At 38.5% G+C, this 13,702-nt stretch overlaps 1 protein-coding gene across 1 annotated transcript in view; it reads right to left on the bottom strand.

Annotated features, from left to right (window-relative positions):
• Positions 1–13,702, bottom strand: part of LOC137608824 (myosin-11) — a 55,638-nt gene that overhangs the window by 7,255 nt on the left and 34,681 nt on the right. Inside the window, exons 5-15 of the mRNA XM_068335412.1 lie at positions 13,035–13,152; positions 12,323–12,513; positions 12,145–12,223; positions 4,711–5,241; positions 3,355–3,675; positions 1,986–2,084; positions 1,575–1,736; positions 1,386–1,487; positions 1,152–1,210; positions 689–836; positions 497–601 (exon numbers count right to left, since the gene is read on the bottom strand). Of these exons, the coding sequence (XP_068191513.1) occupies positions 497–601; positions 689–836; positions 1,152–1,210; positions 1,386–1,487; positions 1,575–1,736; positions 1,986–2,084; positions 3,355–3,675; positions 4,711–5,241; positions 12,145–12,223; positions 12,323–12,513; positions 13,035–13,152 (1,915 nt within the window). The remainder of the gene's footprint in view (positions 1–496; positions 602–688; positions 837–1,151; positions 1,211–1,385; positions 1,488–1,574; positions 1,737–1,985; positions 2,085–3,354; positions 3,676–4,710; positions 5,242–12,144; positions 12,224–12,322; positions 12,514–13,034; positions 13,153–13,702) is intronic.

Below are 13,702 nucleotides of genomic sequence, written 5' to 3'. Positions count from 1 at the left end.
TAAAGCTCTTTTGTTATTTTATAATTAATAAGAACTTGAAGTCATCAGGATAGTTTATATATTAATAAATAAAATAGAAGCATTAGCATCTGATGCATCCTCTGTTTCTCTGAAGAGTACAGAATAGCAGATAAATGTTCTGAATATAAATAAAATTGGTGGGAAAATGTAAAAAATAAAAGTGAAATTACTAATTTTAAAGAGCTACAAGGTAAAATTTGGAAGATTTGTTGTGGGAAAAACATAATTACAAAAAGACAGATATTTACAGTAATATCAGTTTTTATGCAGTTAGTAAGAGGGGAAATTGAAAGGGCCACTTTGCAACTATTTTAAAATTTTTAACAGGGTTTTTTTTTTTTTGAGAAATGCTCAAACCACAAGATATAAAGATGATTTTCAGATGTGAACTCATTTGTTTTGACTGGCTGAAATATGAAAGTTCTATATTATCCATCCATCTGTCCATCCGTCTGTCCCCCGTCACTCAGTGTACCTCAGCATCCTGAATCTTGTTCTTAAGGGACTGCTCAAGGAAGTTGAAGGCATACTCCTGGGTGTTGGCCTCCACCATGAAGTTTCGTGCCTCCTTCACCTCCATCTGCACAGTAAAATAATAGTTGAATGCAGGAAGTACAACATCCATCCCTCCCTCCATCCATCGAACCATCCATCCATCTATCCATACCTCCATCTCTCTGCATCTGTCACTAAGAGATTGGTTCTCCCTGTCCATCTCTATCATCTGCTCTCTCATTCTCTTCATTTCATTGGTCAGCTGACTGTTGGTCCGCAGCAGGTCTTCATTGTTCACCAGGAGGCCACGCATCTCCAACCTTCACAAGAAGAGAGTCGTCAGTTTTTGTCACGCTCCAGGACGTGGAGTGGAGGGCGTGGTCAGGAAACTGTGATGTCACTTATGGGCGTGGTTAAAGAGGCAACAAAAGCTCGACCTTTTCAAAAATAGAGACCTTTCAGCTCGATCTGAAGTTGATTCTCAAAGGAAACAAAAATCAGATATTATAAAGAAAAACAAAACTTTTTCCAAACTTTAATCTAAAAATCTAAATTGTTCCCTACTGAATAAAAGCAAACCAATGACATCACAGTGTGCTGACCGTGATGAGAAAAGAAAGAAAAAAACTGCCTACCTGATCTGGTTCCTCTCCTTCTCCATCTCCACACTCTCTGCTTCCAGGAAGTGGTTACGCTGGAGAGAGGACATACACACACACCATGAACACATGTGGAGACCCTGCAGTATCACCCCCCCTACACACACACACACACACACACACACTTTCATGTATTAACCTCTGACCTCACACTAGGTGTGTTGATTCTGATTGGTGGTCGTAAACCTCAGATGGCTGAGACAGGCCTACCTTCTGGCAGGCATCCATCTGCTTGGTCAACTCCTCGATGTAGTCCTTCTTATTGGGGCCTCCCAGAGGGACGGGTCGCATACTGAATTGAGGGGGTGCCACCTGTAAGTGAGAATAACCACATTAATGAAAATAGAAAAACCTTGTGCTGGAGCGATGGTGAGTTGTCGGTGTGTCACACGTCCGTACTACATTCATAGTGTTGTTGAGCTCCGTCCTCCTCCTGATCAACGAGTCGTAGGCTGAGAATCGAGAGCGGGAGGGGAGGGTGCTTGCAGGCGGGGCCATAGGGTTGGAGTTGAGATTGAACAGGTTCATCTCTGAGGTGGCAGGAGAGAGTCCGCCTTGAATCTGGACATGAGGAGGTGACACAGGAGGGTCAGAATTCTTACTGGAGTCTCCTTTTTGAATATAAATTATCATATAAAAACTCTCCTGCATTCACAAATCAGTTTTCCATTTAAGTCCTTCATTCTGAATAATGTCTAAGTTTCAATTCACGTGTGTGTGAGAGTAAGAGTTTTTCTAAGGCTAAACAAGCAAATCACACAAACAACTTGACTTGTAAATAAGACGCAGTTTTTCAACCAAACCACAGACCTTAAAATCAGACATTCTGTGAATAGGGTTGTAATCCATGGAGATGGCCGTGGAGTACGGACTGTTGAACGTCCTCAGAGGGCTGTCGACGGCACCAAACTGTAAAGGAAGATGACAACGTGGATGTTATCTAATGAACTGATTATAGAAAGAGAGGCTTGGACAGGAGAAACCGTCTATTAAAGAGAGAAGGAAGGAGGATTCAGACATGAAAGTCTCGCCAAGAAGAGTTCTGTTTTTCAACGTCAATATGAAACAAAGGAAAAAGATGCACAGACGGAGTTAGAAGCTGCTGCATGAGGTAATCACACAGGATATGGACTGAAATAATATTTCAATCAAATTCCATCATTATAATTAAACAGCTGTTCAACGTGATCATTAAAAAAAGCATCATTTTAATGTTAAATTTATGTGGCACTTAAATGACTTTTAGTTATTCATTTATTGCTATAATATTCAATTATTACTTAAACATTATTGTGATATAATTGTCTGTTCATTTCATATGATGCTTTGCTCATTGGTAGCAGATTGACATGCATCACACACAGATTAAATTCAATTTGCTGCAAGATAAAGGTCCAAAAGTCTTTCAGAGTTTCTCAGCCATAATTTAAGCCAACACATTTTTATTAGTGTTCTTCTGTAGGTGTTTTAACCATCATAAAGTGAGTCATTTTTTGTTTTTCATGCTCAGATGAGGAAAGTGAATCAACCTGAATTGGACATTTTTGCAAAGCTGTTTGCACTTCTGCTTTTTTTTAGGTTATGACTTAATGATCTCACAGTAGCTGCCCTCATTTCTGTCGCTGTCAGAGGTCGTCAGAATAATAAACTGTAAAAACAAGACGGCGAGAAACTCTGGTTTAATCACATATTGTCATTAACTGGGACGGCCAATGAGAAACCTTAAATCTGTGTTTAGTCCTGTAGATGGCAGCGTTTAATGACTGGAAAAAGCACAGAAATATGACATCAACAAGCTGCATTCCAGCTTAATCACAGGATTTTATAACATTATGTTAGATATAAGTTGGAAATCCATACACTAATAGAATATATGTTAATCATGCTGTACTGTGTTACTGTATGGAACACAAAAACCAACACTGATTGGGTCTGTGTAAAATAAACAGATCCTTTTCAAAAGTTTGAAATGTTTCACTTTGAAATTGATACTAATATTGGTGATAACGCTGATGATAATCAAAATAATAACAATAATAATAATCATAATATTGTTGTAAATACTACTGACAATGATAATAATCATCCAGGGGATGGCACTGTTTAATAACTGATTCACAGCATTGACACATAAACTGATTAACATAAATTCTGTCTGATCAGCGTCAGTCTCACCCACCCTGTCGGACGTGCTGTCCAGGTCCCGTGAGGACAGGGATTCCATGGACCCTCTGAGGTGGTTCGTACCGATGGTTGAGCCGATGTTTGAGCCGATGTTTGAGCCGATGGTCGTCTCCCATCGGCTCACCCTATGGCCATTCTCCCCCAACAACCCTCCAACTCCTGGACTGTCTGCATCTCTGCTGCTGATCCCGTTGCTTTTCATCTCGTTGCTGAGGAACAGCTGATATTTTGGGTTGTGGTTGGTCGACACGGGCCGAGGTGTGGAGGGTTCATCATCCGGGCTGTCTGCCTGCCGGTTCAAATCCAAATCAGATTCCTGAAAGGGAGAAAGTGGCGGGGAAATTACTGTAAATTACTGCTCCAGGGGTGAAAGGGTGTATTTACTGAGTATGTGTTGTTGATTGACAAAAGAGAGAAAAAAGAAAGGCACAGAAGTTGAAAAAAAGATGAGAGAAAATGACATAAAGAGGGAAAGGCAGATCATTCTCAAAGAGAGAGAGTATGAAATAACACAATAACTGAAAAATAAATTACTAAATAGATTTTCGCACCAAGAAAACTACTACCTCTACTAAAAAGGTAACAAAAACCACAGTACAGATGTGAAACTTTGTGGTAAGACACCATTAAAGTTTCAGACAGATCGGGGATTTCTTTTTCCACCACAATTTTCTTCAAAGCTGCATTTGAGAAAGAAATACAAAGTCAACTAACAAAACTAATTGTTTCTTTGTGAAGGATTGGAAATGGGACAGATGTGTGTGTAGGATTGTTTGACAGTGGCAGAGTTGTCTGCTTTACTGAGAAACAGTAGTGAAATCACCGTGCTGCTTACTCTAGTTTTTAAAGAGGTATCATTTTCTGAAATCTAAAATCACATGAGAATTTTAAGTTTCAGACAATATTTTCTGTTTTCATGTGCAGAGACTTTTACTTCCATTTATTTATTTATTCATTGCCCTTCATGACCACAGTCTTAATGCATTTTATTGACTTCACGTACTTATGACAGGTCCATACATCCCAATCATTTTCAAGCAGTAAAAAAGCAGTCAAAGCTTTGAGGGTTTTTTTTTTTAGAGCAAGGATAGAAGCAAAACCATTATCAAGAGAATCAATTATAAGAGGAGTGCTGGATCCAAGAGCAAATCCGAGGTCTTTTTGATTAGAGTAATTGAAGCGCTTGGTTTTTGTGTCATCATGCAGATTGAGAACGGTGATTTAATCATGCATTCAAAAATATGCATCGTCAAGCCAGCATGTGTTGTCTTCACACAGGAAAGATGCGGATCTCTTTGTTTCATGCAAGGACGTCAAAATTTTCATTCAAGAGTGTTTTCTCTTTGCTTACCGATCCCACGCCAGAGTCCGTCACAGAGTCTCTGGAGTCTGTGGGTTGGGTTCTTGGTTTTGAATCAGTGTTCTCACTGGCGCCTCCTTCTGGACAATCATTTCTTGCAGTGCCCTGACTAGTTTTGGCCTCTCTCTGAGCTGCTTCAGGCCCGTTCTGAATGGTGTTCCTGATCGGAGCATTCACAGAGATCCTGGGAACAGTGTTCTCTTCTCTTCCAGTGTAACACGATGTGGACATCGTTGATCTGGGCTTGGAAAATTCCTGGGAGTCAAGAGCCTCTACAGAAGCAGACCTTTTGATTTGTTCTTTTAAAGAAATAGTGCCCCGGGTGGATCCATAAGAAAAATCTGGATCAGAGAATTTAACGATCAGGTCTTTGATACTTCCGGCTCGGTAAAGGTTTGAGCTGCGAGAAAGGCCTGCAGATGGTTTCTTGTGATTGGATCTCCAGGCCTGCTCTTCCTCTCCTCTGTTGGTGTTTTGGTGAAGACTAAATGGAGGTTTGGAGGTAAAGGACTCTGGTTTGTGCTGAAAGAGGCGAACAAAACAAATCCCCAAATCACTGTTAACTGAGCCTGAGTAGCCGGTGGATAAAATCAGCGTTGGAAGAATCGACAGACAAAACAAAAACCTCATTATTAGTTCCATTAAACGGAAACTGGCAGGAATTTGACTTGAAGGCACATAATGATACATGATGTAGAATCAATTACATATCAGAAGTGAAATGAAAATATCTTAATGTCATTTTGTTTTTCTTATATATAGGAAGGACAACTTTGTTCACTAACAGCTAGCATTCAGTCCCAATGTTGATTTGGTCATTGGAGCATCAGTGAGAGGACACGCTTTTTCAAAATTGTCCTAAAATGAAATCCAGGAAGACCTTTTTTTTCCACAGTATCACACAAGTCAACCACAGTACTTTAACAAATGTATGCATTTCTCTATGCATTAATATATTTTTTACCCCACAAATTATATTACAGCATTTTCCGCACTATAAGGTGCACCTAAAAGCCTTTAATTTTCTCAAAAACCAATGTTGCGCCTTATAATAAAAGTGTGACTTATATATGAAAAAAGTTTTAAAATAGGCCATTCATTGAAAATGAGTTCCCAAATGCATTTTATAATCCAGTGCACTTTATAATCCAGTATGCTTTATGATTCAATGTGACTTAAGTATGTTTTTTTTTTTTTAAATAGGCCATTCATTGAAGGTGTGCCTTATAATCCAGTGTGCTTATTACAGGTAGTGCGGAAAATACTGTACTTTAGCTCTACAAAATTTGAATCAATTTGGAGCACCTCAAGGGCATAAGCCAGATGTTCTGAGGCTCTGTTCCACTGATATATCTAAGATCTTTCTAGCAAGCAGCTTCTATAGAAAAACAGCCATCAATTTAATCTGAAATAATTTGTTTAAATGTGGTCCTCCTGTCTTTACAGTAGATATCACCGACTGTTAGAATGAATACATTAAGACATGAAACACAGGATGTTTGTGTTTTTGTGTGTTATTCTCCTGACAAAACATCCCTCTTGGTCAAGTGAAACATCTGCTCACTGATCTGAACCCCCCCCCCCCAAACATCCCACTTTCTCACACGGATATGAAAGGATGAATACAGGCTGAAAAGACTCCACAATTTTAAAAACCAACTCAGTTCACACAATAAACAGCAGCAGTTTTGGGGGGTTTTTTTGCCACAAAGCCACTTGGTTAAATCCAACTTTAATTACCAATCAGAACCAGGAGGCCCCCGCCACTTAGAGAAATTAAGTGGCGAGAGTCCAGAGGTTTAACTTTCTGGGCTCAAGGGGTCCAAAGCGCCGAGTGGCCTTAATCCAGGGCCTCGCCTGGCCGGCTCCCCCCCTGGGACTGTGCCTTTGCTGGAATGGGACTGACGCTGTGGCCTGGGAGGACTGAGAGGGAGGGGTGGGTGTCTGAGGTTTAGGATCACTGCTAATCACCGCGGTATTAAAATGTTAACAGGCCGTGGCAGGATTAGCTCTGAGCTGATGATTTTAATGCTATTATTCTTCTCCCATGAGTTTAGTTTGGACTCTGAGCATCATGGGAAGACAGAGAGAGAGCTACACGTGTAATGAAATGTGTTCGATTTTGTATTTTGGTCTTATGTTTTGAGGGTTTCTCACGATTCAGGTCAAGCTTCCACACGAGGGAACAAAAAGAGTTCATGTAGTCACCTCAGTACCGCTAACAACAAGCTGCTCAGGACACACAAGTCTGCTTACTTTATCCTCTCACTGTCTAGGGTACAACACCAACCAGCTGATGTCAATCTAAAAATAGAAGAGTTGAATAAAATAACTCAAAAAATACGTAAATAAAATCAGTCAGTCAGTCAATAATAAATGAAGTGTTTATATTAATTCCAGAAGGACTGGTTTTGAGGGGCTTATAATAAAACAGCGATCTTGCAGTTTGTACAGTTTGGAGATTAGAAAGGAGGTAATGTGTGAATATTCTTATTATGTGTGTAATACAAAACCTGATTTCAAAATGAAACAACATCACAAACTAGAACTCAAACTTTATGAGTGAAAACACAGCAGTCCTACTTTTGTACCTCAGCTAACAGCAGCTATGTGGTCGGGTCGGGCCGGGCTAGCGGAACTTTTGTGAGTGTGAGAAGCCATCACATTGCCATGTTGGATTTGTTGGCACCCAGTTTGGTGACTGTCACGTTAAAACAGTGGAATGGCCCTTTAACTAGACACTATATCCTAACCTCGCTATCTCAGTATAAATGTAATTAAAGATGGCCGGTGCTGGGGGTGTTTGTGGGCTTTAAAATGAAGTTGGGCTGGTTTACTCAGAGATTCATCTCTTTGCCGTCTGCGTGGCACAACAAAGACAGGACGACTTTTCAAACAATGCAGTTGATCACCTGTCAGGACCAAACCTGCCTCTATTCCATTCAAACTGAGAGACTTACAAACATTTCATTATTTCTGTGTTTGTTGGCATCTGCAGCAACAGCTTTGAGGATGACGGTGAAGAAAAACTTCATTTGGTCAAATTCTGGGGGTAAATCTGAGTGTAGGAAACGATTCCTACACTGAGATTGTTCCAGCTTTAGCTTTTCCTGCCTGTTCTTCTACTTCTACTTTCCTCAGTTTGTGATCTAACTGTTGTTCTTTATTGAGCTTCTCTTCATTCTTTTCTGCTCCTCATCCTCTTTTCTTTCTTGCCTTGTGTTTGTGTTTCAGCTCCTTTTCCAGCCTCTCCTATTTTTATGTTCTTCATGCTTGTTTTTCCAGCCTGTCATCTAACGTCTTTCCGGCTGTTTATTTGAGCATATCATGGTTATTTTCTTTGGACTTAGAGCTGCACTTCTTCTGGGTTTTTTTTAACTTCATCCTGACATCTTTAAAATCTTTTTCTTAGCTCGTCCTTGTTGTTTCTTAGTGTTTCCTCAATTTCTTCATTCTTACTCGAGTTTTCTATAATGATGCACTTGTTGTCCAGATTCCTCAGATTGTATTTGTCTTCTTTGCTTGTTCTATTTAAAGTTGCCTCACTTTCATTTCCACATTTTAGCTTATTTAGGCTGTTTTCCAACTTTTAAGGATTTGCAATTGTTTCCTTTGTCGACTTCTTGTGTGCCTTGGAATATTATTTTTAAGTTTTCCTAACTTTCCCAACACAAAGTGTTGTGAGTTTCTTCTTCACGCTATCTTGAACTCAAACTTCATTTTCCAAACCATGGACCTAACTTTTTTCTTAAGACGCTTATCGAGATAACTGCTGTCAAACTCGTCAGTGACACCGTAAAAACACTGAGGACACAAACTTACTGCTGCCGAGAGAAAAATAAGAAATAAATAACCAATTAGTAGCAGCAGTCTTGTGTTTGGACACGTTCGTCTTTCCCAGAGAGCACAACGTCGACATAGTTTGGCCCGAGGCAATCTGCTTGGCAATATGTTCCAGTGTTATTGTTGTTGCGCACCCCCCACCACACACACACACACACACACACACAACACCCTATCTCCCCTCCCATTGGCTGTAAATACGAGAGATTAATCAAAAATCACAGATCTGTCCTCACCTTAAGGCACGGCCGTTTTCACACTTAGCTTCGGCCAAAATGATCCCTTTAACAGGAATATTTTACTACATTTGTTAAATCCAGCTGATATCTGCTCAGAGTAGCGACGGCTGTCTCTGTTTCATGTCGAGATAATAAAAGATGGAGATGAGAGGTGTGATTACTGGGTCAAGTTGATGTGAGTAAGCTAATTAAATATGAAAAACCATTAGTCATCTGTTAAATATAAAAAAAAAAAAAGTTGTTTGCTGTCAGTGAAGACTATAAAGCCCATTGAAGGTTTTAAATACCTGGTCCTGGAGACACCCAGCACCTCAGGGAGTCTGTGGTGTCTGGAACCAGGATGTCTACAACGGATGTTTTGGATGCCATGGATTGGGAGGCACCTGAAGTAGAAAGGGTGGAATTGGTGGGGGGCGGTTTCTGCCTATTTTTTATATTCACTCAGCCATTCTTGAGCATTTTCCTGTATTATTGTGCTGTTTGGGCCCTCTGTCAGCGGGGAATGGAGCCGCTATGAGGCGTGTCTGCAGCTGTGTTTAGAGGGTGATGTGTGTCAAACAACATCCGTCATGAATGTCAGGACCCAGCAGCGCGAAAACACATGAATTTTTAACAAAATGACACGTTTTCAAACAATTAAGTGGGAATAATCGGAAGCCCTAATATATTTCATCCAGAATTTAGATCAAGTCGAGAGACAGGGTATACCCCAGACAGGATGCCAGATTATTACAGAGAAACTAACTTGTTTTTATTATTATTACATCATTATTACTACCGATGGTACTTTTTGATTGGAAAAAACAACCAGTGCCTTAAGAACTGTTGAAACCTTTCATTTTATTTGGCTTTATTTTGTACAACTCTTGTTAATATCTTAATTTTGATTTCATATAAATGTGAGACACTACAGACACCTCTAGTGTTTTCTTTTATCTGATTCAACCTGTTCCTGCCTGTTTATCTGCAGTATTTATTTTCTGAGGTTGTGGAAACACCTGAATATATTTGATAATTACCATTTAGGAAGGTTTTACTGATGATATCTACTGTTTTCTCATCATTCTTTGTATCTATGATAATAATAATTAAAATAAGGTGATATGAAGTCTGTGTGTTGCTGTTGCTTTTAAGAAAAAGGTTAGAATTCAAATAAAAAAATAAAAAAATAAAAATATAATCAGTATTTTTTTCATTGTTTTTGTGGTTTGTTTTGTTTTTTAGCTAAATAATATATATTTTAATAAAGTAATTTTAAACATTCTAGAAATATTTGTTAGTTGTTGGTTTGTTATTCATAAATATCTTCATAAATAAGAGGACACTGCCACGTGTGTGAGCGAAAATGCCAATAAAGAGCTCACATTCAGCAGACTGTACTTATTGCATTTCTCAGTATCCCACTATCTTAACCACAAATCCAGCACGATTCACTCAATCTACAAAAAACCTTTTCACTAAATATCATCTAGATCCATCAGATTAACATTTAATCAAAATGATGTGTGATTATATAAATCCAGGCTCATTGTCTGACAGATTAACTAGAAATTATCTGATAAAAAAAAGGGTTTCCAGGCCTCATAGGCTCAGATTATCAGAACAAAGTGTGAGAATGTTTCAGTAATGGAACATGATGTAAGCCACCAACAACAATATGTTTCTGTGCGCCAGGCAGGAAGACAGACAGCACCTAATGCCCATTTAACTGCTTTAGCAGTGTAAAGTAACTTACAATTGTAATGGGATGGCAAGAACTGTCTATTCAAGTAAACTGAAAGCTGCTTGCTTGAAAAAGGAAAAATGCAATTTATTACAAAAAGAAACTGCTTTAAACTCAAGAAATGATTGTAACAGTTTTGCATGGAGGTAAAAAAAAAAATCATGATTCATGCAACTATTTGGATTAAACCACAAGGCTTAGAGTTTCTACTGAAGTGATGATTCACAATTATTCTAAAATTGTCTGACACTGCATTAAATCATATAATCTAAATATGATGAAGGGTATATTTAGAGAACCACCATCTCTAAATATCTCCTCCTAACACACTCAAACAAACACTCACTTTTCTTGTTTCGCTTCTAATTACCGCTGAGAATTCAGGCATTTTGGGCTTCACCACACCCCCCCCCACACATCATGAAAAAACCACGAGCTGGATGCGTCTTGTGTTTCTGTGCAGGAGATGTAAACGTGTTGGCAGCAGGCCTGTCTGCTGTTTGTGTTTAAGCTTCACAAGTTAAACTGTGATGACACTTTGACAGGTTTCCTGTTATAATAAGACTCCAAAACCAGGTTTCTTCCCTTTTCGTTTCCTGTCACAGCCGTGTCAGTCTATTAGGAGCTTTGTTTGTTTTTAGGGAGAGCATGCTAAGAGGGAGAGAGAGAGAAAGACAGTGACTGTGTGTGTGTGTGTGTGTGTGTGTGTGTGTGTGTGTGTGTGTGTGTGTGTGTGTGTGTGTGTGTGTGTGTGTGTGTGTGTGTGTGTGTGTGTGCGTGCGTGTGTGCGTACACCTGCATCTGTGTGTGTGACAGACAGAGCCAGATGAGCAGGCAGATGTTTCCTCTGTCTCCACTCAGACTGTCTGAGAAAGACTGACAACAGCTGGACCGATGCCAGACACACACACACACACACACACACACACACACACACACACACACACACACACACACACACACACCTTAATGCAACCCCAGAGGCGTCTTGTTTCTGTATTTGTGGTTTTGTCAGTTGTTCCTTAATGTAACACTATATATTCATTTCTATTATTATTATTAACCTGAATTTTCATTACATTTTCATACACAAGTTTATTAGTTTATTAGTTTATTTAATTGATTAATAAAGTAAGATGCTAGCTGATTAGCACACTGGTTAACGATTTATTTTGTTATTTCCTTATTATATTCTCATAATTTTGGTTAATCAGCTCCACCAAGGGGGTCTTCACTGTTTTCATTGATACTCTCCAAAATCACACAAAAATTACTTGATATTCTTTCATGAAACTTGCTGGGGGGATTGGTTATGCAGTAAGAAATAATTAAATTACCGAGTGAATCTAGTTTAAGAAGTGGATTCAGGAGGTACTTTCCTACATTTGTAAGCATTTAAAGATGATTTTGATGATTTTGCATAAACTGAAGATTTTGAAGCTGATTGAGATCCTCTTATGGTCATCTGTGTGGTCTTAAAACAAGTAAAAGGTTGGGGTTAGGGGTCAGTCTCTTAGTTTGGTGAGGCCCAACACTCACACGGAGTTTGGAGTTTGCCAATGACGGAAAAGCAGAATAAAGAAAAAAGATGAGAGAGGAGTTGTGTATGATGGACAGTACCACATTGTTTTCTGGTTCGGTCTCGTTCCTCTCCTGCATGCTGTAGTCTCTGTGTCTGAGTGTTTCCTCTTCGTCCGCCCTAATGGGAAAAAGTGAAATGTGACAATAATTAATGATTACATAGGAAAATGAAGGACATTTAATCAAATACAACCACATGTCATGTAATTTTGTGTACCTGTGGGATTGTTGGAGTATTTTCTTTTTGAAAGAGGTCAGTCTCTGCGTCTCTTCCTGGTACCTACGCAGGTCTTGGGTCAGCAGGTTATGGAGCGCACTCAGTGCTTCCTCTTGGAACAGCAACCTCTCTGATTGGAGCAAACGTTCGTTGACGGAAACCTGAAGGTCACGACACACACGCAACAAAACCTGGGGAGGAACAGATGCATGATGGGATAGATAATACAGTGACTTCATTGCTATTTCTCATATTATTTTACTTTTATTGTATTATTATTCTGCTTTTACACTGTGAATTTATTATTATCACCCATGTCATTATTTTTAATTGTGGCTTCACTGTTTCCAAATAGCAATTTTATTATTAGTGACAGCAGTTTCCTCTAATTATTATTAAACATCACCATTAAGTATCATATGTTTTCAGATCTATGATTTGTTTTATTTATTTTGTAATTCTTTTAATCTAGTTCTAGTCCTTTATTAATTAATTATCGTCATTTTTAGCTTTTATGTTGGGATTTATAATTTTAGAATTTTGTGATTATTAAAATGTCTATTATTTCATACTGTCCTTCTGTTTATTATTAATTATTATTACTTTACTCAATATTTTATTATTCTCTACTCATCATATCTTTTGGGTTAGGGTGTTAGCTGTTAATTCTCATCCTCTAACCCACTGACCAGTGTGTGTAATATCTGCTCACAGCGGATGCCTGAAGGTCTGTGTTTCTTTTTAGTTGTTGTTCAGTTTCCTTCTTCTTCTGCTGCAGATTCAGCAGCTCGGTGTTCAGCTGCTGCCGCTGGTCGTCAATCTGTAACAGTCTGAGAAAACACAGATATCTTACCAAAATTATTCAATAAATACTTATAATTAAAAAACCCGGAATATTGATTTCAATAATCCTCAAATATAATCATTACATTTTTATATAAATCTGGGCTCATTGTGACTTCTCATCTTGATTACTTGACCGTGAATAAGTTTGTGGGATTGTTCACTGATGACTACTTGGTTGTTGGTTTCTCTATTAGGCGTCACTGAACAGTGAAGCTACTGGAAACTAAATTTATAGGGGACAAATTATTTCATAAGGAAAAACATGAAACATTTTCATTTTGCGTTATCTATCAGAAAAGATGGTCAATTCCCAGTCCATATAGATGATTGTGGACTTAACATGTATCCCTACAAATATGGTTCATTTCATTAAGTAGAAATTGCAAAAAACTAAAACAAAACAACAACCAAACAACAAAAAACATGAACAAAATTGTTTAATTGATATATTAAATTATTTAGAAACAAATAAAGTTTTACACACGTGTAAAACCATAAATATAAAGCTAAAATTAAGGATGAGGTTCAAAAAGA

The sequence above is a fragment of the Antennarius striatus genome, chromosome 15 (genome assembly GCF_040054535.1).
Source record: "Antennarius striatus isolate MH-2024 chromosome 15, ASM4005453v1, whole genome shotgun sequence".
In the NCBI taxonomy this organism is placed as follows: domain Eukaryota; kingdom Metazoa; phylum Chordata; class Actinopteri; order Lophiiformes; family Antennariidae; genus Antennarius; species Antennarius striatus.
Note: the sequence above shows the minus strand (reverse complement) of the source record. Positions and strands in the feature narration are given on the sequence as shown.